General features: G+C 44.6%; 1 protein-coding gene across 2 annotated transcripts in view; it reads right to left on the bottom strand.

The window, feature by feature from the left end:
* Nucleotides 1-1,024: 1,024 nt before the first annotated feature.
* Nucleotides 1,025-25,581, bottom strand: part of MGAT5B (alpha-1,6-mannosylglycoprotein 6-beta-N-acetylglucosaminyltransferase B) — a 201,172-nt gene continuing 176,615 nt past the window's right edge. For both annotated transcript variants that reach the window (XM_066616601.1, XM_066616600.1), the window contains 4 exons: nucleotides 24,541-24,657; nucleotides 6,159-6,233; nucleotides 4,445-4,728; nucleotides 1,025-1,523 (listed from right to left, as the gene is read on the bottom strand). In XM_066616601.1, coding sequence (XP_066472698.1) covers nucleotides 1,325-1,523; nucleotides 4,445-4,728; nucleotides 6,159-6,233; nucleotides 24,541-24,657 — 675 coding nt within the window. In that variant the 3' untranslated portion in view covers nucleotides 1,025-1,324. The remainder of the gene's footprint in view (nucleotides 1,524-4,444; nucleotides 4,729-6,158; nucleotides 6,234-24,540; nucleotides 24,658-25,581) is intronic.

Below are 25,581 nucleotides of genomic sequence, written 5' to 3'. Positions count from 1 at the left end.
ACATATTTAAACTTATATTTACTGTAAACCTAAATTTTAATTAATTGATTGATTTTATTTTGTCATATGGGGGGTGCTAAAAAATTTCCCGCTTGATGATGTCACTTCTGGCCATGACATCACTTCCAGGTTAATGACATCACTTCTGGTGGATCCCAACAGATTGTCATTTTAAAAATGGGTCCCGGTGCTAAAAGATTTGGGAACCGCTGGCTTATTATATAATTGAATATCATAATTCAACAGCCTTCCAACAATGGCCAGGTTTTTTAAAAAAAAAACAACTGTATTCACAACTATAAATAATTTTGGCATAAATCCATCCTTTATCATATTCTCCCATTTTTTCAGAACTTCCCATAGCCTTTTATTAATTGCAACAATGGCTCCTGGTTTTGCCATACTGCCTATTGTGACGTACTGGATTAATACCATTTGCCTCTCTCAAGGGCAGCCCATGCCTCTCTGCTGCCTCAATCCCCTTCCCAAATTTTGCTGCACCCATGCATCTGCCCACCCACTACGGATAAAGAGAGAGGTGGGCATGCTCTTCCACGTTCCTTTCTCTTCCATGTTCTTTCTCCTGCAGCCCTGGAAGGAGTCATGAGAGTTATTACAATCCTGACTCACTTCCAGTAAGCCAGAAGAGGATTAGAGCATCAAGCAGAGCAGCAGGCTGGAGAGGGCGGCAGACAGGCTAAGGACTCATCAGTTTGCTGCCCCTTTAATACTGCCACGCCACACAACAATTTCACGTCTGTTCATGGACAGGTTGGCCTTGCTGTCTCTCCAGGGTTCTTAACATTCCTGTTCTTTTTTTCTTTTTCACCCGCTTCCTTCCCCTTGCCCTTCTGTACAATTTAGAAAGTTCCTCTTTCCAAAAATATGTGAGACCAATATTTTGAATAAAACCAATTTGAATCATTCCTCACAGACCATTTGTGTTGTTTTTTTTCCAGCTTTAATTTCAACTTCTCCCCTCTCAATTAAAAATAAATAAATAAATAAAGATGTTTAAAGAAGATGAAATTCTAGCGTGGTGCCTTGACCTTCAGAAGGACGTTCAAGGTGGCCCTTCTCAGTCCTTTCGAGGTCTCCAGTGGACTTGGATGCAGGAGATATGCCTTAAGAAGTAATGTTGGAAAAGGGTCATTTGCCCTTGACTGGCAGACAAAACAACCAATGAAGTTTCATTGACATCATATTTTCACAAGGCTCCAAGAGGATGATCCTGGCTGGAACCTTCTCGAGTATTGCAGAAGCTTTACCAAAGGAAAGTTATTGGTTGCATGTGGTATGTCACAACACGCATGCCCTGACGGAATCACAAACAGTCCCTGCACAGTGCTACTTGTCCTTTCCGGTAATCACGGCACGGGCAGAGGCGCTGGTACTTGGTACTGCATCCTGCGCAACTGAATAATAGAGGTTCCTTCTGGAGGTAGCACTCCCTGACGTTTTCGGCCACAGCGGGGTAGAGGTGATTCATCTCTGACTCGGTGCTGTCACAGGCAATGCTGAGCCTAGGAAACAAAAAAAGCAAAACACAGGCAGTTTTTCCTCCGTGTGTGTTATACAGTGGAAAGACTGAGGATTGATACAGAGGATTTCAACGTGATTCTTTAGAGAACTTTTCCATAGAAGCAATATTAAGGTCCAGTTCACACATTACAAAGCACAGATCTAAATATGTCACCATGTGCAAAACAGCAGGGAGCCACAGCCAATTCCATTTCTAGATTAGTCCACCTGGAGAATAGAGGAATTTTCAAAGACGTCTTTTTGTCTTTTGCATCCACACTTTATCTTGTTAGGTCCAAACTACACATTATAGAGCATTATAATTATATGTACCTTGTGAGGAAGGGGAACTCCAAATTTGATCAGTGCTGTGGGAGAGAGTGTAGTATTTAAGAACCTTCCTTCCCACGCCTTTTCCCTCTGATCTAAATCATGTGTACACTGCTTTATGGCTGCATTAAAGTAGAAACAAAAGCACTGGCAAATCCAATCATAGATCTCCTGTGACCTGCGTTGCCTGAAACTTAAAATTCCTACATCTAAAAATGTAAATGAAAGAAGGTGACCCAACATTTCTTTGTCTTTTATAGAAATTGCCTAAAAGTTGCCCACTTCCAGTGACATCATACCTCAGGTGGTATCCCAATCTAATTGTGAATTGGTGGGACACTAATCAGCACTTAATAGGTATATGTGAACCTCTAAATTCATAGAAAACACTTTTGCCATCGGAACAAGTCACAAGTAAATGGGACAACACTGGCAATGACAAAGAGTACTGTGGGGTTTCAGCAACACTGCAACCACAGCACACCATGGAAATAGTGGCTGGGATTTTTTTTTAATCTCATTTTCATCCACTCTGTATCTCTGTCTGAACAGAATTTGTTTTTCATCCCTGTGCTCTTTGTCCACCTGATCACTGAGAAACAAATGGATCTGCCCAAACATGCAATATCTATTAATAATAACTACATAAATACATAGAAGTGTTGGTTTTGTGCTATGTACCATGCACACAAATGGTGCCATTTGGGTGCACAGTGCAAAACCAGCACATCTTCCCCCTCCTTCTCCATGGTTCATGGGAACACAAAATTCCTCAATAAACCCTTATGAGAACAGAAGTGATGGCAACCCCCCCCTCAAGATTAGTGCCAAATTAAATTAATCTCAACACTGACCAGAGAGAGGGATGGTAGTATCAGAAAAGCACAAAGTACATTGACATGAGCAGATTGCATATCTGAAAGAAGCCAAAGTTACATGACTTTGGACTCCACTCTGTAGATAAGACTCCCTCCTCAAGAGGCTTCAGAGAACGATGCCATCCACAGGCAAGGCCATAACCTTTCCTTCTCTTGAAGCTGAGTAAACTGCCTAGCATCTCTTTAATACACTCCGATTTGAACTAGTGATTCTGAACCAGCAATTTCTCCAAAATGGTTGGATTTTAAGAAGCTAAAGGAGCTTAGCGAGTTACAATCGGAGCTCTGGCTCTAATTTATCATATAAAAATGTCATTCGGACTCAAATTGCCTGCCTGGCTGCCGTGACAAAAATGATAATGTGCCCATTTTAATTGTCCAGAGCTATGTATGGAGCTGGGTGGCAGATTTATGTTCTATTAAAATGTCAGTGCCTGTGTGTTCCAAATGTATGCTTACAGACAGAGAGATAAAAGGCGAAGTAGGAAGAGGAGAGAATAAAGGCTTCTGGAAAACCAAACACCTCTTTCAGCTGCTGAAAGCCATTCACACACAATACAGCTGGAAGTTCTGTCCAAATATTTTTTTTTGTCTGTGGTGTTGTGTGAAAAGGGCATTGAACAAACGTCAAAGAGGCATCCATGGAAGAATTCATCTTCTCAGCAAGAGTGGAAAAAGTAGCACTAAAAATCTATACCAATTCCCAGACCTTTGGGAAAGGGTCAAAGGCAGCTGGGTAGCAAAGGGATTTTCTATTAGGAAGCGCTGTACAATGGTCAGAGTTGTATTCCTGGTCTGGCAACCAGTCCTGATGCAATATTAAAATGCCAGTGCTCAACTCAAACTCAACTTTTTTCCCCAAGTACAAATTTGTCTACAAATTATCAGTACCACAATGTGGTTGTCAAATTCAGATATAAAAGCTGAGACTTCCGCTTTACAAGCAGATAATTAAGAATTATTAAAAAAACAAAAACCCAAACAATCCTGTCAATTTGTGGCCCAAAACTCTCAGTTTTCAATTTTGTACTGCAGAAATGTCACAACTCAGCATCAATCAGACAGAGATCAAAATGTGAACATTCGAATGCTGCTGCACAGCTTCAAAATAGAAATGCCTGAATTGACACTGGACACAGTTCGTGTTACAGTCAGCAGAAGGGCAGCCCAATTCTAAAGGTGGCGGTGTTGCCATGTACAGTGGGGCCAAAGCGGCTACTGCTGCATCCTGTGGCCCCACAGCAGCCACTGGAGGTCTCCACGGGGGAAGCCCCAAGCTCTGCAATGGGGCTTCTCAAGTCTGCACCAGCAATTTTACCGGTGCAGAGTTGAGAGACTTTGTGTCAAGCCTTTAGGTCTGACATGGAATTCAAAGTCCGGCAGAGCAGAACTCTGCCAGTCCCACCCCCCTCCCATCCCAGTTCTTCTCCCCGCCCCATTCTGCCAACTCCCTGCCTCCCCCCAACCCCGATATTACTTACCACCAGTCAGCGCTGCTGGAGCAACCTCTGAGCTCCAGAGGCTCAGTGCCAAGTGGCCAGCACCAGTGGCCAGCACCAGCAGCCCCTCCTTTCTGGGTGCTGCTGATGTGCCTTACAACACATTTGTGACACCCAGTGCTGGCAGTACCCTTGTACTGCCAGTGCTAAAGAGTTCAGGATTGGACTCTAAATTCCAGGGGGACCCAAAGGGAAAAAATGAGAGAACACACTTACTGTTGAAACACCTCTTTTTTGTTGATGAACTTGAAAAACTCTGGCTCACAGACCAGCCCATGCTGCTGGCAAGCGCTGGTGCATGCTTGTCCAGCATCTGAGACCCACACCTGCATAGAGTTTATTGGGGGCCAGGCTGGGAGGCTGCTGCTGCTGCTGCTGCTGCTGGAATTGTGGGACCAGGCCAGGTGAGTGGAATTGGGCTGCAGTCGGAGTGGGCTTGCAGAGCTTTGCATAGTGTTGCCGTTGGACTTGTCTGGCAGGGCAGCAGTAGAGCAAAAATCCTATTAGAGTAGAAAACCGATGAGTTTCATGCAGACTTTTTCATTCAATAAGACAGCAAATGAGGAGGTGAGTGGTCCTTTGAGCATAAAAGAAGGGGCCTTGTGCATCATGGATGACACTTTGATACCCCTTCCATTAGTATAATGTTACCCTACTGCTTCCACTCCTTAAGTAACTTACAGCCCAATCCTATCAGGCATTTGCATTTAATGCTTCTGCAGTGCTGTAAACAACACACTGTGCCAAGCGGATTGGAGCTGCCAGCACAAACAACTTGCTTAGCTAGTTTAGCTCAGGCCTCCTGGGCCATGTCACATAGGACAGTAGAAGTGGGGTCACGTGAAATATTTCGCAGCTACCCACTTGATCCTGCAACACATAAGGACATTCGTAGCACGATGATAGACCACATAGCTGTGGCATTCAGACAGTCCCAGGTTCAATCCCTGGCATCTCTAGTTAAGCAGTCATAACACTGGGAAAGACTCTGGATATGAAATCCTGGAGACCAAAGGAGAGTAGCCAATATTAAATTAGCTGGTCTTTTTTCACTACTACAAACATAGCAAATCTGTCTAGGGGAAGTTGGGGCTTCTTGCAATACAGTGTTTATTCAGTGTTGAAGTGAGTGTGTGGGGTGGGGAAGACATTTAGACTCCATTCTTGTGTGCAGAAGGAGCTGGATCATTCCCATAGTTTTTATTGAAACAATAATTACAAATATACCGTGTTAGAAGCTGATGTACTCTAATGTACTGAAGCATATCATTTTGCTAGCTAGCTAATGGGAAAGAGCAAAATAAATGTTGGAAATGGTAGCAATCAGCACTGCGGGTAAAAAAGCCCAATCGTGCAGAAACAGATGAAACTGTTTTTTTTAAAGAGAAAAAGCTCAGGACATAACTATGGCAATGTAATTAATACAATCTCAGTCTGATCTTTGGAAAGATAAATTGCTTCTGTTTTTCCAATCCCCCCCCCCGAATTGGGGGGACTGAAAGGAAGCAACCCCCCCCCCCCACACACACATATTTCCACAGGCTTTTTTCCTGCACATTTCTTGATAGTGGTAAAAATGCAAATCACATTACCAGAGTGGGTGGTTACTACCACGGCTGGCCCGAGAGCTCCTGATGCCTGGTGCTGCTCCACCTTACTTGAGGATGCACCAGCTCCTTCCTCTCTCCAATGTCCCAACTTAGCCCTCTCCTCCCCTCCTCATTTCCTCTTCCTCTCTGTCCTCCTCTTCCTTTTCCAATCTAGGGAATGGAAGGCGAAGGAGGAGCAGTGGAGGCAAGTAGGTGCATCAGTCTTCTGCCTGAGGTGGCCTCATGAATGGGCCAGCCTTGGTTACCACCAGTTAGGCACGAAATCCAGTTGGCTTCTAGGCTGAGCCAGAAAGAGGGCAGAACCCATGCAGTTCAGCTACCTGGTACTGAATGTAGGCATGAATTCGCTCCAGCATCCCTTCAGATGTGTACTCATAGGGCAGATAAGGATCCACCTGGAGAAAGAAAAGAGGAAGTGTCGGCATGGATTGGCTAGCAGGAGAGGGCCAGCCGCAGCTCCACATTCTGTCATTTCCCTGGATGAAGGTGTTATGAACAATCCCAAACCTGTAACCAGCATGCTAACATTTGGCATTTGGAAAAGGCAATGCCGTTTAAGCAGATGTGATTACACCAATCGAATGTGCAATTTTTCTCAATTTTTGCAGAATATGAATGTATTCATTTTTTTATTGAACAGGGGCGTTAGAAGGAATTGCTGGATGGAACAAGTAAGATGTTATTATTACGCAATAGATATGTGGGGGCCACAAGGTAGGAAACTGCAATGAATAAAGATTGTACCTGGAGTCCCTATCTGGATCTCCAATGGCATTAGAGCTTTTAGGGGAAATTGCAGAAACAGACACACAGTAGCAAAGACTATGAATGTTTCTTAAGAAAGCAGACAGCCTTTCAGCAATCTGACAAAGTCAGTTTCTCATCCCAGAAATCCAGACTTTGCCATTACACACTGCTGTCTGTCCAAGGAGAATACAAATATTCTTCAGATCACCCCAGTGATCTTCATACATGCTGTTCAAGACTCAGACCACTCAAGCACTTGCTATGTGGTGCTATTGAAGCTGGCAGTATGCTAGACTGCTGGTGTGTTCTCCTGGGCCTGCATGCATATGGCTTGCTTCATACCCTCAGCAAGGGTTTCCTTGGGGATGTGAGGTGTGCCTCAATTCCTCCTTCGGAATGCTGGCAGGAGTCCTGTTGGACCTGTCAGAAGCATTCACAAAGCAGAGCCAGAAGACACCCACCTCCATCTGTATCCACCAGAAGGCAGGCGGATGAAGCATCGTCTTGAAAGACAAGAGACCCAACAACAGAAGGCCTCACCAGGCCAAATGACTCCTAATGAGACGTTGCCTTCCCTTTCCCTTTTGCCTTTTTAAAAAATCATAAATCAAAGTCAGTAAAAATACTCCAGCTGAGGATGAAAATACAGTCAGGTGATGAAAAGCATGTGCTATTTTCTCTATTGCAAGCACAAACCCCCTAATGCTCCAGTTAGGCTGACATTCAGATCTAATTACAAAACCCTCAACCTGGAGGAGTTTGGCTTTGAAGAATCTCATCTGTGATTGACAACCACCGGATAGATTCCCCCTGAAGGTGGCTCTGATCTTACAGGCTCCTCCTGCTCTTCCACCTATGGTTTCTCATTTTATACTTAGCATGTAAACAACACAGGGCATGCTGACATGGAGCTTTGGAGAGAGGTCATTTGATCTCAACAAGCCACCCGACACTTGTGCTGATCCTTTCATAGTGATCCTTTCTAGTAGTAGGGATGGGTAAGCACCCCCCCCCCCCCCGGCACACTGGCTTGGCTCAGAAATACAAAAATGGAGACATGGATCTACTTCTTTCTAAAACTCAAATGCAGCCCATAATCTCCCACCCACCTTGCATCACAGCTGTCATTTGCAGCCAGGAATCACAGCAGGAATCATGCATGACTCCATGATCTCCAGCTGCAAATGAGAGCTCAGGGCTGAGAAGAGGACCTGCTGATGGGACACAGTGAAAACTTTTGGGGTAAGAGCATCTTCAGTGATGGGTTGCTGTTTGCTATTCAGGGTTGCAAATATTTTCTGTCTCTCTTGAAATAAATAGGCATCAGTGGGCCAGTTCAGGCAAAATGTTATAAATCTGAACCAGGCCATGTGCATTTGCACAGTATGACAATGTCCTGACAAGGACCTGACAATGTCCTTGGTACTTTCTGCAATTGCACTGGGGGGGGGGGGGATGGTTCATCAATGAGTAGCACGTCTTACTTTCCATACAGGCAATATAAAAGGTTACTCCTGTCCTGTGTGGGCGGCACAAAGACTTAACTGAGGGCCCAATCCTATCCAATTTTCCAGCACTGATGCAGCCCAATACAGCTCCAAATAAGCTCCTTGCCTTGCCCCAAATACAGCTCCTTGCCTTGAGGAGACCTTCATGACTACACTCCCACCACAGGATGCAGCGCATGCCCCATTGGCATGGCTGTATAGGTGCTGGAATGTTGGATAGGATTTGGGCGTAAGTCCCCCATGCAAACTAAAAACTAAATCCAGAAAGCAAATGGCCACTTCTGAGTTTTGCAAGCAATAATTCATCTCTCCATTCATCATTATTTTTTCCATCATCCTTGGGCAAAAAAAAGTCCTGAGAAGCCTCATTGGATATTTTACACTTTTGGGCTTAAGCTTTATTGCAGGAGAAAAGCCAAGCTGTATGTAAAATAGGCCTGCTGCTGAGAAAGATTAGCATTTAAATGGGGGATATGATTAGCTACCAACTCCAGCAGGGCTAAGGAAGGAGCAAGAGAAGGAACACTTACTAGATGCCAAGGCACTAAGGAATACAAGGTACCTCCCTGCGTACCTCCCTGGTATGCATCAAAGCCTGTTATAGCCGCATTCTTACACAGCAAAGCTTGGCTCCATGCCCACCTCCATCATGCATGTGCTCGGTATAGAAGACATTTGAACTAGCTTTGTTGCTTTTCCATGATTTTACTGGATCTCAGCCTCTACACCCTTGGTGGAAGGGTGGTACAAAAATGTGAAAAACCAACAAATAAGGGAATAAGCCAATGCTTCCTCAGTTCTTCTGAGGGTCTATTACACAACCAGTGTTACTTTGGCTTACACAGAGTGTGATATTGCAAATATATATTGCATATATTTGATAGTGTTACCAAAACTGTGGCAGCTGCAGTAGTGATAAGATGAGAGGCAGGAAGGATTCAGTAAACCAGGGGTCTCCAAACCCAGACCCAGGGGCCAGATGTGGCCCGCGGAGAGCTTCTGTCCAGCCTCTGATCCCCTGATCGCTTCTGGCCCAGTTGACCAAACACAACCAGAGTTGTGCTTGTGGGGTGGGGAAATGGGGGTCCATTTAAGTGCAAGTGCTTTATTTCTTGGGCTGTGTTGGTGCTTGGAGAAATCCTGGACATTTGAGCCCATTCATTCATTTATTTCAGTCATTCATCTAAGTTCCATCCCTAATGTATTTATTTAAATTTTATATTTAATTTTTTTTTCTTGACCCTTGACATCATGCCAGATATTTGATGTGGCCCTTCAGCCGAAAAGTTTAGAGACCCCTGCAGTAAACTCTCAATCCTAGGTAAATCCTCTCCCTGTTGATACACACATGCCAAGAAGACGTGTGTTGCACCCTATGATGGGGGGGGGCAGTCTCAGAGGTCTCTTGAGGGAACATTCATTCCCTTAACTTGAGAAAAGTCCCCCTTTGATTCTTGCTTCTGCACTAGCTATTTCAGTGGTGCAGAATCAAGGAGTGTAACGGCAGTGGAAAGAGAGAGGGAGTGAAAGATAGGATCTGGCTGCATGCGAGTGCTGCTGATTCCCCTCCCTCCCAGCTCCACTCCCCACCAAGATATTCCCCCTTCCCTCCCCTATCCTTCCCACCCTTGCCTCCAACGCTGCCTTGTGCTAGCGGATGGTGTCTTTGCCACCAGTGAGTACGTACAGCAGCCAGTGATTGCACTGGAGATCGCACTGAGCTCACTAGTGGCACTGGTGTCACGCACCAGGATCCAGACACTTTCACCTGGGTCCTGTTGCCAGTAGAAGGCATGTTCCACTGCAGAGCACTTTTAATAGGATCGGACTGTGAGGGTCTCAAACTGTGAGTGGATAGCCGGCTGCCATGTGATTCTGAATTTCACTGAGATGCTCAGTGTCAAGCCAACGCAAAGCCAAGCACTGGTCGCAAAGTGGAACAGGCACTGGGAATCAGCATATGGTTGTGCTCGGATTTTTGTCTGAAAGATGGATTTGGATTTTGGTACCTTGAGATTTTTGAGTCCTATTCTGGTAGATGAGATGCAGCGCTAGACAAACAAGTGCCATTTGGAAGCATGCAGAGAGAGAAGCTCTGAATTGCTGCAATTTCTGACACTTTATCCTCATGTTCTGGATGCTATTTATACATCTCTTCCTGCCTTTTATCATTCAAATGGCTGGTACAATTTAAGAATGGATTTTGAAGCCTTACTGTGCACCAGGTAACTTTACTTTTTAGCAGGAGGCTGGCAATGGAGGAGGGAAAAACTTTAAAGCCACATCTGAAAAAATATCTCCCTGATTCATCTGCGTGGCATCAGGTCATCTCCTAAGTTTTGTGCCCCAGCACAAAAGCTGTCATTCTTTTCTTTTCAGCGTTGGTAGGTCATGACTGATCAGGAAGTTACCCCAGACAAGAATATTCTAACTGAGGGTCACATCCATCAAATTGTCACATTCAGACAACATAAAAAAATCTTTTCCTATTATACCCCCCTGTGAATGTAGTGCTGGGAGCATTCTTTGCCCCCATTCCCCATCTGGGGAAGCACGGCTTGAATCAGGGACAGGGTCTTGGAGGCCAAGGCAAGCCTGCACTTTTGGCAGCAGAGCAGCTCACAGTTGGGTTGAGTGTGCCACCGCCGGTTCCTCCTGCTTGGTCTTGTTTACGAAGATAACGGCTGCAGTGGTGGTGGCTTTCCCTGCAGGACTTTCTGTAGGCATTGGGCCACAGCGCAATAGTATTTTTACACTCAAACATATTAACACACGTACAAGTCTTCTAAAACATGTTTTCTCACACTTCCCACCTGAGGACCTTGCAAGCATGCGGTGTTGCAGGGATCTGGGGCAACATCCCATCCCGTGGCTTTACTTAGAGTCATTTGTTTTAAAAAACGAAAATTTCTCTCTCTCTCTGTCTCTTTCCCTCTCTTCTCTCTCACCATTTTACAAAGCTTACAGCCCTGACCTTAAGGCGCATTAGTGTTCCGGCAGCATAATGTGCTTGCTGGCTGTTGTGAAAGGTGACATGCCAGGGTAAGAGGGCTGGTCACGGCCAGAAACAGTAAGTAGCTGGTTCCACACACCAGTCGACCACTGGATACCCACATGGGCTTGCACCAGCGACATCACTGGCGAAGGGCCAAGTTGATCCACTAAGCTGGCAGAGGCTTACCCCGGGGAAGGGAACAAATGTTCTTTTCCTCCAAGGCGACCTCCATAGGCTGAAGCACACCCCCCCCCCCCCGGATGCAGCAGATGCCACAGTGCCACTGCATCTCCCTGCAGGGGGATATGGAGGATTGGGAAGTTAGGCTGGCAACAGTGGTTTTCTGGGAATAAAGTTTCCAATGCTAAACAAGTTTTTATTTTTTATTTTATTTTATTTAAGTTTTTATTTGGACCTGATGTCATTCCTTTGAACGCTTTCTGCCCAATCCTATCCCCCCCCCCCCAACATTGGTACCAAAGCAGCTGTGCTAATGGAATGTGTGGTGCATCCAATGGTGTGTGTGTGTGGGGGGGGGGGAGGTTGATTGGATAGCAGTAAGAAGTAAGTAAAAAAAAATTTAATTTACTCCCCCTGCCAGAAGGCTGCCTAATCACCTATGGCCCAATCACCTATGGGTCTTCTCAGATCCATGCTAGCCATTTTGTTGGCATATGTCTGTGGAGAGATAAGGGACAGGGTAGCGTGGGAAAGAGGGGATAAGATCTGGTGCACACAGGTGATGCCAAGATCCACCCTCCCTCCCCTTGCCCCAACCCATCCTGGAAATCCCCCTGCCCTTCCCCTCCTGCCCAGGATATGCCTCCTGTTTGCTGAACTGACCTGGAAGTACATGATGGCGGCCCAGTTTTTGCACTGAGGTAAAGGACCTTGCACTGCCACAATGCTAGTACCAGCAGCACAAGGCCCCAGTAGAGGCCTATGGTTTTTCTTTAAGAGTTCTTTAAATCCTCTTCCCCATGTACAGCTTATAGCTTTTTACCCCTTAACTTTCTTATGTCTAGTATTGTGGCTTTGTGCTTTGCTGGCTAGCTTCTTTAGGTCAGCTATGCAGGGCTGAGTCTGGTTTATTCTTGGATAGGAAACTTGTGAGGAGGTGTCGCCCCCCCCCCCAGTTCAATAGTTTTGGCATGGATTAAATAGGATTATGTGGGTTGGTTAACTTAATAGGTTGGGCCATTTAGTACATATTGTTGTGGTGTCAGTCTTGTCTGATAAGGTTTAAGTATGAATCTCTACTCCCACTTGTTGAGGTCCACTCCTAAGGCCTTCAGAGACACTTGGCCAACAGTCTGAGGCAAAGAGGCAAAGAAGGAAGGCCCATAGCCAGGGAGACAGACCAGGGACAGACTGCACTTGCTCCCGGTGTGGAAGGGATTGTCACTCCCGGATTGGCCTTTTCAGCCACACTAGACGCTGTTCCAGAACCACCTTTCAGAGCACGATACCACAGTCTTTCGAGACTGAAGGTTGCCAACACACCTCTACTCCCAGCAGGATTAATTATGTTTTGGACCTGTGTGTTATGATAAATAAATAAAATTAATAAATAAACATAAAAAAACACATTTTTTTAAAAAAAGGCATAAGGTGTTCCATTCACCTTTTCTGGTTGTTTTCCTAATCTGTGCATTATTTGCAATGCCCCAGCCAAATCTGGGGGAGGGCATCAATGAGGACAAGGAAGATCTCAGCATTGGAAAGGCTTTAATTGCCCCTCTTGAGGCTCTGAGAAATTCAAAGCTGAAGCTAAGCAGTATGGTAAAGAAGGTGGCAAGCTTTCTGCATGTACTCATGCTGTGCTTAATGTTTTGTTTTGGAGGGATTTGCAGTGGGGTCTGTGCAACATCACTGTTGTCAGGTGGGGCAGGTGAGATGCCATAAATGGCATCTCATGCAAGCCCTATTCAAGCGTTCTCTTCTAGACTTGGAGAAGTCTTGGAGAAGGCTGAAGGCCAATGGTTCCCACTTGGTGAAGACCTGGGGAGCCACAAAAATGCTTCCAGTTGGATCCCACAGCTGCCATGTGACCCTCTGCCCTCAGACTCAGGTCAGCATGAGATATTTGCAATCCCTAGGTAGGCTGGGAGCTGAAGTCAATTATACAGGGCAGCCTGCAAATCGTTCTTTTCCTGTCCCTGAGTCTGGAACTCTGGGGGTTAGCATGGGCTTTAACCTCTGTTGCCCCACTCACCAACAGTGATGTTGCACAGATCCCATTGCAAATCCCTCCAGAACAGATCTGCCCCAGGAGGAGACAAAAGCACACTGTCACCCTTTAGAACACAGAGTACACTTATTTAACTTCATCTTATGGAAACCAGCAGTCCTCCTGGGGCAGATCTGTTCTGGAGGGGTTTGCAACTTTGCATCATGCCCGCTGTTTCAGTGGGAATAGCTTGTAAGTCATGTACTGAGGATTGTGGCTAAAATGAAAGCAGCAGAAAATCTCAAGGGGCCAATCAATTTTTTTTTCTTTTTTTCTTTTTTAGCAATGACTTATTTGTAATCTTTAGTTCTTGGGAGAGACAATTACTAGTGCTACAAATTGCTTTTACAATTTCATTGTAAAGTTGGAACTGATTGCTAAAACCTCAACTGGAATGCTGCTCAACCAGCCACCATCTTGCAGCAGGAGTGGCTGTGTCTAAGCCAAGCAGGAAACGAGCCATTTGGGACTGAACTTCTACTTCTCCCTTTGGGGTTTCCTTTTGCTCCCTCTCCCCCTAACAATCAATTCCTTATCGCTATGATGGTGATAGGCTAAAACCACGAACCAGCTTAACCCAAATTCTGCTTCAGGAAAGGCTGAATTCTGCCACCTGCATACAATATGCCAATACATTTGCACAGCCCTTGTGCTTCCGCATCAGTTATTCCATGTCTCTGGGTCATCATGTGGATAGGTAAAGAGCGATGCAAGGCACTGGAGCCCACCCTGAACACTGAAAGTTCTGTTGAATCCTGCAGAACTCTTCAGAGTTTCAGGGCACGGCCCACACACTTCAAGCCTCCCTTTACATCCCTAAGAGTTGGGATCAACAGCTGAAAGTCTCAAAAGTTTTGAATCCAAATCCTAAACTTGGTTTCCACTCCTACTAGTCTGCACTTGTCAGCATGGAATACAAACAGTCCAGGCTAGAGAAAGGCAATGTTCAGAACTATACCAATCCTATAGCTCTGTTTCCCCATAGTAGTATCATTGCCCTATGAGCATCTCACCAGAGCTACAACAATGAGCTCTCAGTGGATCATACTAAGCCGAGCATCTCTCTTGGTTTACAACCAATTTTCTATCCACCGTTCCAGCCATATATATATATATATATATATATATATGGCATATATATATATATGCTGCAGTGAAGACCTGCTTCTCCTTTTGGACTAATGAGTCGAGTTGCCGCTCCAAAGACTGCAGGAGACACGGCTACACCACATTCTGCCATAAATATCTCAGCTGAGAGTTCTGCAAGGCTGGAAATTGTATCTAATTACAGGTGCACGCGGTAATCAGTTTCGACATAATGACAGGAGTGGATCCTGTCTATGAATTATTGAACTTGCCCTGGTTTGATTCAGGAACTTTTAGACAGCCATTTGACGGGTCCTTCTGTGAGTTCCCTAAATAGAAGCGTGTTGCTTGTCATCACCCAGATTACTTACTTTTACTCTCTTCGCAGAGGGAACTGCATTGCACTTCATAATGCTTCACACCTTAGACAGGTTTTTTTTTTGTCCGTATAACAGAATCTCCCTACTTGAATTCCAATACACAAGGAAACTTCTGCTTCTGTATAGTGGTGATAATGTATTTCACCAGTTCTGTGACATGCTTTGGAGGCTGCCTGCTCTCCCTGGGTTCTTTTCTACCACATGACATGAAGACAAGTGCAGGAAGATGAATGAAGATTCAGGCAAGTTGGTCCCAACATAAGAGTGCAAGAGAATGAGGTGGCATGGATGATGGATGCTGTCTATGGCCATGGCAGAGGCGGGGGGGGGCATAGAGGAGAGGGAAGGAGAGGCAAGGGGATGTACAAAATCATTTAACTAGTCACCGATCACTCTGATATGGCCATAGATAGCCAGGGAAGCATATATGGGATTACCCCATTTTAATTTCACAACCACCTTGTGGGATAGGATAGGAGCAAGAATGACTTGCTCATGGCCACACACTGACATAACTTTCTTGCTTTGATTTGAGTTCAGCCTCCCCAGATCACATCCAAATTCTATTTACTCCTAAAATAGAGGCAATGCTCAAGCAGTTTAGCCTCCCTGGATGTTGGATCTATCAGGAATTTCATACTGTCTGCTGCTGCTCCACATTTTCTCTTGTTGCTTCATTCATGAGAGCTTGGCCTCTGTTTCCAGTCCTTTCTGCCATGTGGATAATCCTCTGGTAATGACTTCTCACATAATTTGGTCTTTTACCATTGTTTATTCCCAGTTGGTATGAAAATTTGTGGTATTCCTATGACGGATCCAGATTTCTCACAGACCACATGCAGAGCTAGCCAATCAACTTGACACAAAGACTTGCGAGTAGCAAGAAGTATGACCAATAGCATATGTGTCACCATTTCACAAATGAGACTTCGGAGAATTTAATGAAACCCTTTTCTCCTGCCAAAGATAACTGCCTGAGCATCTTACTTGGTTCACATCTTTTACACATTGATGGAGGGTCTTTTCTATCTGCTGTAAATTTTATTCACTTACTCTACAATAGCTTGTCCTGCAAAATAAAAAAAACTAGGGGTGCAATCCTGACTGTGCCCTAGGCTGGCTTGTCCCTTGTGCCAGCCCAGGAGGGTCACAAATGTGCCATGAAGCACATTTGTGCCTCTTCGAGAGTCGGCTGGGCTGGTGCAGGGATGTGCACAGGCCTGTGGAGGCTGCATCCAGCCTCCGCACTGACTTAGGAAAGGAGGGTTGCATTGGCTGAGGCAAGGGGTCTGGGGTGGTCAAGGAGGAGGCAGGGAGGAGGAGGGAGTGAGGTGTTCTGGGGCGGGAGAGAGCGGGTGGGGGGTGGTCCCAGGGCCAGGTGGAGATCAGGAGACAGGGCTGGGGTTTGGCAGTTACGCCAGATTCCTCAAGCAGCACAAAGCGGCTGCAGGTCACTCCGTTCTCCTCAAAGTTATGTCACCTCCTGAGGTGGGGCAAGTCTGAGACCCATTGGGGCTGTGGTGGCTTACCTGGGGGTAAGGGGATGAGTTTCCCCTTGCCTCCGACTGAGCCACTTCTGGCCCCAATCTTCCGCTGGATACAGTGCAGGCCTCCTGTTCCAGCGCAAGGTAGGATTGCACTGTAAAATGTCCCAATCACTTTAGAATGTTTAATTTCACAATGGATCTTATTGTACTTACTAAAAAACAACATATCCAACAACTTTAGATAGGCAATCAGTCTCTCTCTCTCTGACATGGCCCAAGGACTGCACAAATAGCATTCTAGTTTGCGAGTTAGACTGGAGCTGGAATGGCTCCTCTAGTAGGACAAAAACTGCCTGACTCTAGCTCCAAGAATGAGTAAACATACTTGGCTTTGATATAACCTCTCAATTACAGTTTGGCTTCCCCCAGATCCAAAGCCAGCACTGTTTAATCTTTCACTGAATTGCATTTTGGCAATCTGCATTTAAGACCAGTAGGGCAACCCGGTCCAATGTAAAACAGAAACTAGTCTCAAAGGAAGTGTGCCCATGTTCTCTTTCTTCAATGGAGGTAGACTGTCGCGCCAGTGATGGATGATGTTCTGGAAGGGTCTCAAACACTGCTGCGACTAACAGGAGGCAGGATGTGTCAAATTTTAATTAAACAATTATTTTGGAGAAATTGGCACTTCGCAGTGGCCTTGACTGCGCAATCTGAATTTATAAACAGAAGGGAGAAAAGAAAAAAAGAAACACACACACACACACAGAGAGAGAGAGAGAGAGAGAGAGAGAGAGAGAGAGAGAGAGAGTAGAAGAAGAAGTGCTCTGGGGAATGTGGTTAACAGATGGGTCATCATAAATAGTTCCGAGAAGATGAGTGTTTTGATTAAAAGAACACGGGCAAGACGAAAAATGCAGATGAAACAAGATAATAAGGAAAGTGGCTGCACCCAAGTTTTTGCAGGGTGATCTGAATGAAAGCCACACATGAACAAGAGAAGTTTCCAGGGAAAGGTGGGAATCCACATTTCTCCCCCATCAAAGATTCCCATCTTGCCACTCTGATGCTATGAAGGAAACAGATGGCAACCCAGGAACAGAAGGCATCAAAAATCACCAGCATGTGTAGTACTGGCATCCTGCTTAAGAGACTGAGGAGTAACAAGTTTGTCTTCATTACGCTCAGTGCAACATGCATGTTTTATCTAGCTATAGACAAAAGGCACATAATTTTGAATACAGGCGGAGTGGGTGAGGGAGAGATGGAAGGCATATCAAGAGGATTGGAGTGGCTGTCGTGCCATGAAAGCAATGCTAGTTTAACAAACCCCTTTGGATCTGGGAGCTACAAATAGCTCTGAGTGGAAGAACAGTCCAAAATAATAGGGGTGTGTGTGCATATGTGTGTGTGTGTGTGTGTGTGTGTGTGTGTGTTGATTTGGTGTCATCCATATATATGGTGCTTTACAAAGAATAAAAAGCCAGGCCCAAGGGGTTCACAGTTTAAATACTGACACAAGGGAAACAAGAGAGGAAGGTGGGAGAGATATGGAGACAAGTATAAACAGAGATAGTGTTTCTGATTATTTAAATTATATTTATACATGTTTTGACAAGCATATGATTGACCCTTGTCTCAGTGGTGTCACTAGGATTTGCATCACCCAGTGTGGGAGGCCTGCGCGTCACCCCATGCAGTGGGCGGGGCAACGCCCCAGGTGGTGGGTGTGGTGATGTACCATCGCCCTGGCCCCACTGGTTTTTTGGCTGTAACTTTTGATAGAACACAGATATTTCAATGTGGTTTGTTTCATTGCATTCTGCATGAAATTATGCATTGATTGATATATAATATGATGGTCTTATTCCTCCAAACTCTGATTTTAGTGATTTTGTAGAGTCACACACACACACCCCGTGTCAACTTACTAACACCTTATTGCAGCAGTTCTCAAACTTTTAGCACTGGGACCCACTTTTTAGAATGACAGTCTGTCCAGGACCCATTGGAAGTGATGTCATGGCCAGCAGTGACATCATCAAGCAAATTAAATAAATAATTATAAATAATTAAATTAAAATAAAAGGAATAATTAAATAAGGGGGAGCCAGCCCTGTTCCACCAAGTGAATTTTCTCTGTAGGCTGTCTGCAATAACACCCCCCCCCCCCAAAAAAAAAAAGAATCAGTGAGATTTTCAGCCCTCCCCAGTGCCCAGTTTAAAGTTCTTCTATTTCAAGCATATCAGGATAAAGACCCATCTGGCTTTGCAAGTGCAAAATAGAAAACATTCCCCTTACCAGTTCAAGCCTCTTTTTTCGGTCCTTTTTAGTGGGGGGTGGGGGCTGCCTTCTGGAGCATTTGTTGAGCTCCAGTTCCATCAGATCAGGTCCATGCGCCGTCCAACTTTCCCTCGCATGGCGCAGGGACATGTGCTGGCCCATCTACAGGTAAGGATTGTGCCCTAACATAATCACAGGTGCCTTAACCAGAATCAGGCTACAGTGAAATTTCTCTCAATATCCAGTCATGTGACCAGGAGCTCTTTTTCTTAGTTAATTGTAAAGCAATTGCACCGATAAACCACCATAAATAATAAAAAAGAGTCTCCATTAAAATAAAAGGTATCAAGAAAATGTACTCTAAAAACCAGGAACAGTTTCTTAAAATGTGATTTCTCCACAGGAGTCTGAGTCTCCAACAGGAATCATGAGTCTGAGAATAATAATGAATCCTTTTCAAATAAAATTGTGGGAGTAAAAAAAAAAAAAGCCCAACTCAAATGTTATCAGCCAAATAAATAGAAAATAATGCAATTGTCTAACAGTGTGTAACAGCAGCCTAGGGGATATTTTAACCAGCTATTTTCACAGCAATGCTTAATATGCTACTCTGCCAAGCATAGCCTGAAATATATAATTTTCCATTATATTTCTGTACATTTGACTTTAACATAATGAAGCCTTCTCCCTTCACTACCCCAGTATATTGGTTGTATTAAATTGCTTGTGTAAGAACCATTTTTGAAATGGTAGAAGCTGAAGTTCAAGTAAATGACCTCAAAAGAAAGCCACCTCTTCTCTGCCGCTTGCCTTTCACCTCTTGTAACAGCTGTAATTTGTCATGGAGGCAATACTCCCTGTTGTCACCTTTCCCTGGGGGAGGGGGGGTGTAATTTGTCTTTTTGTCTCACCCCTCTCTTGGCTTCCCGCAACTGCTCTGCACCTTCTTCTTTTGGTTGTAAGAGGTGCTGAGCATCACAGGAAGAAACTGAACACCCCTGTTATAATTATGTTCAGGAATAATAGCTGACATTTGAAAGCCAAATCACATTCATAGGTTCATCAACTGAGCTACCATAACTTCTGACCCATCAAATTGCACATAACCCTCCAGCTATGTGGGGTGGCCTTCTAGGCAGTTGCTCAGCCTCTTGATTTTGCTAGCTGCCTGGGGAACTGCTCAAACAGGAGAAGAGGTTATCAGGCTTCTGATATCTGAAGAGGTTATCAGGTTATCAGGCTTCTGGCAGAAAAGACAAGGCTGGTGGGCTGCACTTGACTTGGGGGCTCACAAATGCTGGTAAGGAGTAGAAACTTATGTATGGGTTGTTATTGATGTTCTCAGCCCAGAGAGGTAAGATGGGGAGTTGGTGAGTGCATTTTCATACATCAGCAATCCATGTTGCTTCATGACACAAGTGACTGGATTTACTTGAGGGAAGGAAGCAGGGCAAGAGAGCCAGAGCTGCTTTCTGGATGCAAGGGGCACACGGTGAGGCAGCCCACAAGGACAGCTGCCCAGTCTGCACTGGCACAGTGGATGTGCTCAGGATGCGCTTAGTGGATGTGCTCAGGGACAGAAGCAGGGGGAAAGGCTGGCAAGGAGAGGGGAGTGGAGGTTACTGATCCTGGTGCTGCCTTAACATGGTGGGTCTTAGATTATTATTTATTTGCAGAATTTATATCCCGCCTTTCCACTCCAGAAAAGAGCACTCAAGATTGTGACTGGAATGGAGTTTGGATATATAATAAGAGGCTATATAATAAGAGGCTTGTTGCCCAGTTATAGTTTGTTTGTTGCTCAGTTACAAATAACTGGGATACTCACAAAAAAAACCCCTGATGCAAATGTCCAGGGTTGCCAATAGCTGGGATGCATTTGACCAGGACACAATTGTCCAGGACGCAAATACCCGAGTACTCTTGCTTTCCTGAGTAAGGAAGATCCTAGGAGATGATTTTTGTCACATGGTCAAACTTGCAATGCCAGCTAGCTGCAGTCACTTGGAAATTTGGAGCAGAAAAGGCTCCATCCACGTCAGCTTGACAGAACACGTGGGGCGGAGGAGTGTGAGTGCTGTGATCATTAAGAGTTCTTCCTTTTGACCTGTGGTGAGGCCTCTCACCAAAAATCCTGTTTTCTAACACCACACTGCTGGCCTGGGCCATGCTCTTCTGGCAGGCTCCCAGCACCACGCACACACATGTGCACATGTGTGTTCCCTGCCCACCTCAGCATAAAAAAAAAGACTGATCAGGAAACAACTGACCCTACTCTTGGTTTACAATGGAGGGAAATGAGAGAACAAAATACATAGTTGGAAGATGAGCCCCTGATGTATTATTCGAAGTGTGTCTATTGCGTGGGTGGTGAGAGGTTTTGCTGCTGCTGCTTTAGTCTCCTTTGAAAATTGTTGAGTCAATTTAATGCTTGTTAAAGAAAAGAAAGCTCTGTAGGCCCTTATCAGAACTTCCTGAAAGAGTGCTGCGGAAGCATGAGAACTGACCTGACTTGATCCCCACCTGCCAGTCAGGTCTTTCTTGGGTAGCGTATACTTCTTCAATAACCGGAAAATCCTGCAATCCCATACCATGAGGGACCATAATGAATTTTGGCTTTAAGGCAAACCAAACAGAGGGCCACAGTCAAGCCAAGTCATTTTAGAGGGGTCAGTGAGGTTCCATGGCAGAAAAGGGATCCTGAAGCAAGATAGTGAGAAGCGCCCTCCCTTTATGATGATCTTTTGAAATCTACCCCTCCCTTTGCATTCAGTACTGGAGGAATTTCCAGGCGCCTCTTCCTCCCTTTCTGCTTGAACTCTTTTAAAACAGGAGCTGTTTTGTGATGCAAGACACATTCAATCAGCAAGGAGAGTGATGAATACATTTTTAACTTGATTGCATGCTCAGAATATTCTGGGGAAAGATCTTCCCCCAGATCAGACTAACCCAGTGAGAATCTGAAGAATTGTTACCTTCGCCAATATTATGTGGCTTGTTTGTGCCGTCTGAGTTTGGTTTCCCAAGTGCATCATTTTTTTCTGAAAGGCCTCTGTACACTTTGGTTACTCTTGCTCTTGGCTTATGATGACAGGGGTGTTGGTTTGAAGGATTCTACTTTAATTCATGGGGTTTGGAGTGCACGAACTTCACAGCACCACACCGGCCTGTGATTCTAAAACCACAGCAGCAGAGCAAAGGCAATAGCATAGGATCTAAGGCCATTTCAAGGGCTCATACAAATATGCAGTGGGGTATGGGGGGGCGCGGACTGCACCAGGTGATGCACACAGAGGAGTGGCACCACAACTGGCCAAAATTTTTAAAATCCTTTTATTTTTGAATAATACCATCATGTTATATAATATCATTCGATGCATATTTTCATGCAGAAGGCAGTGAAACAAATTGTGTTTAAATATCTATTCTATCAAAAGTTATAGCCAAAAAAACCAGCAGGGGTATGGTGATGGAACATCACTATGTCCACTATCCAGGGCATTGCCCCACCCACTGCATGGGAGGATGTCCATCATGAGGGTGACACACTGGCCTCTTGCACCGGGTGATGCAAACCCTAGGGATGTCACTGCAAATATGGAACTGCATGGAAGAAATGTGTCAGCAGGGACTTCTCTGGATTGAGCCTATGCAACCCACTGAGTTCCAAGGCAGAGGAAAGAACCAGGTTTGAGGATAATCAGGGGAAGGGGATAAAAAGAACTATGAACATTGCTCAGTGAAGGAAGGATGGGTATAAACATAATAATGAACGAATGAATGAATGAATGAAATGATTATCTTAACTTCTGCACAGATATCTAGATGCCCAACTACAAACCTCACAGAGAAAGCAATTGTGTTTGCCATCTAACTTTGTTGTAGAGGGAGGATGCCAGTATATCCAAACATTCAGTTCATGACTGCAGTCATGTCTTTCACCTTTGGTTGAGCCAAAGCATACAGCAGTCATTTGCAATATATACATAGTACCATGCACATTCAGAATATGGGAGGGATCTACAGTACTGCCATCGTGTCATAATTATGGATGGGGAGAAAGAGACCATGCAAATAGTTGAGTGCAGGCTGTGGAATGGAAAAGATCAGCACTCATGAAAAGAGCAACGCAGCCTGATATCACAATGGTGGCAGACTCATCCCACATTTTGAACCTTCTAGAAAAAATATCAAGGACATGTCACTTTTTTCCTGTGCACTTACAAGATGTTTTCTATGTACACCTAAAATGTAATTTGTGAATGTGACAAAGGTATGCGTCACGTAGGTACACTGGTCAAAGAGCCAGGACTTGTCATAATTCCCCTTTGAGTACTGTATTCACTTGGAGGCATTCCTGGGTTTACTACAACATAATGAATGAAACAGCCCAGGCTAGCCTAAACTATCCCTTTTAGCAGCCATTCCATTGAGCTGAATCCCCTGACTCCTGCCAACCACTGAATTAGATCAAGATATTAAGACAGACACTATTTTGCAGCACATCCACTCTGTAGCAACAAGAACACCCATCACCCACCTAAAGCAAATTGTGAGCAAAATGGAGATCAGGACATTTCCCCCCCTCCAGGAGAATTGACTTTAATGATCTGGACAATTTGAAAGGCTTCTGCCGCTGGGGAGGTAAATATTCATGACAGATACATTTTTAAAGTCTTTGAAAAACTGCATCACACAGCAGGTGCTGCATTTTTCAGAAGGTCCATTTCTTCTCTTCCCCGTAATTTCTGTTGGCAATGCTCACGTTTAAAAGGGGCACATAGGTCTCTCTCTTTTATTGTTGAAAGCTTAATACAAATACTAATAATACGAATAATGAATAATTAAATTAAAGAAGATAAATTTCCCAAAGCTTTAGAGCGCATTTGTGGGGGGGGGGGAGACAAATAGCAGGCAGTGTTAATAGCTCATGATATAGATGAGACTCTGTAGAGCAATTTTGAAAAAATTGCCCACAAGCTGAAAGAGAATGAACATATTAACACAAAGGCTGTGGGCTGACGTTACTTTTATTTGTACACACATTTCTAGAATTAAATTACAAATTGTGGTGAGTAGCTGCTGAAAACATTCAGCACATACGATTCCTTCTTCTGAACTTCCAGCTAAGCTGACCTGCTGTTATGACATTGTGACTTTACCTTCACTCCAGGTAACATCTACCAAATGTTTCAGATAGGGAGAAAAACAAGATGCATGTGGTTTTTGACAGTAGTGGAACTTTTACGATAACATCCCATTTAGCCTGTAACATGCTTGCAAAAGTCACACAGGAAAGACTATGTTCTATTTTTGAAAACTGACTTGTGTGTTTTATTAAAGTCAATATATGCAATTTATATATGCAATATATGCAAAGTCAAAATATGCAATTTAGGCAAAACTCTGGGAGTTTTGAATCACTAGCCACCGGTTTGCCAAATGAGGATCTTTGCTGTGAAACAGCTATATGTGTACCTATGAGCATGACGTTTATGTGCATCTTATGATCATGTTGGAAGCAGTCCTGAAACACCTAGAAGTGACTTGGGAGTTACTTATGAGATTGTGTCCCAAGGCTTGAGATGCTTAAAGAAACAATCAAATATTAAAAACAAAAACCTATTTTTTTTGCAGGTGTGTGGAGGGGTGACTTTTCAAAAACTGAAATTTGAAGAGAAATTCAGAATAAACACATTGATTTCATTTCCATATTTTGGCCCCAAACCCCATCTTATTCAATTATTAACATCTTCTACACCAGATGGTTTGACCACCTGTCCCGCAGCTTGTGCCCACAGAGTGTGTGGTGGGGGCGCGATGGGCTTGCAATGCATCATGTTTTCCTACATTTTCCCTGCAAGCCCACACTAATTTGCAACCTGGCTTTGTTCCTACTGAATCCATTCCTTGGAGTGCTTTGCAAAACACTGAAATCCAGACTCAATTTGTATGACTGTTTCATTAGGTTTAATCAGAAAATACCTTAGTCCTCATGATGGCTTTGATAGCAGCTTCAAACTCCTCAGAGTTATTATAGTCCACTGTCCACACATGAGGTACCCCTATGAACTCCTCTGCATAGGGATGCTGCGAGGACACCTAAAAATAAAGAAGGAAAAGATTTTACTTAGCACTTCCTGCAGGGGCCACTGTGGCTGCAAGCAAGCATTTCAGAAACCATGGAGAAGAGTTAGGATTAGGAGAGGCAGCAAAGGGAACTCTTAGTAGCATAGTTAAATTTAAATATGGAAAATGAAATTTAGATCCAATCCATGTACACGTGGTCAGCATCTCCAGCAGATCCCTGTAATGTATGCATCTGTGCACATGCCCAGCCCCAGTTTTCCTCCTATTGAGCCTGATGCTTGTTCTTGGCTAAGGCCCTTTGGAAAAAGTGCCAAAGTTTGCACCTGAGCCCTCCTGCAGATGATGTCACTGTGCCTGCTAAGGGAGAAATCCTGGAGCGCGGCCCCCTCCCTGCTCCCCTTTGATTTTGCGCAGGTGTTCACACTATTGTTTTACGGATGAAAAAGGAATATGTGAAATATTGTCAACTTAATTAGGCACAGTATCACAACAACCCAGTTATACAGAGTTTGTGGATGCTGTCATTATTTACAGGTGGGGAATTGAGGCTGAGAGACAACAGTCAGGCCAAGGCTGTCCAGAACGTCCACAGCTTTGCTGACATTTGAACCACTGGAATCTAAGGTCATTGATAGGAAGCCCAATCCTATCCTCTGTCAGTTCATAGTGTGTAGCACCACTGATGGAGTATGCAATGCATTCTCTGTTGGGAGGGGCAACCAGATGGCTTGGGAGAGGTAAGTACAAATATGTTATACTTACCTCTCTATAAGCTGCCTGGATGTCAATCGGTTGCCTCAGACCCTATTTTGCTGGCATATGTCTAAGGAGAGTAAGGGGTCAGGTCCAGGCTGGGCAAGGGGGATAGGATCTGGCACATGCTGCTGCCTTCCACCCCCAAACCGCCCCCTTCCCAGTTCTTTTCTTGAACTGTTT

This window comes from Tiliqua scincoides, chromosome 2 (assembly GCF_035046505.1).
Source record: "Tiliqua scincoides isolate rTilSci1 chromosome 2, rTilSci1.hap2, whole genome shotgun sequence".
In the NCBI taxonomy this organism is placed as follows: Eukaryota; Metazoa; Chordata; class Lepidosauria; order Squamata; family Scincidae; genus Tiliqua; species Tiliqua scincoides.
The sequence above is the reverse complement of the archived record's forward strand: the minus strand, read 5'-3'. Positions and strand labels throughout refer to the sequence as shown.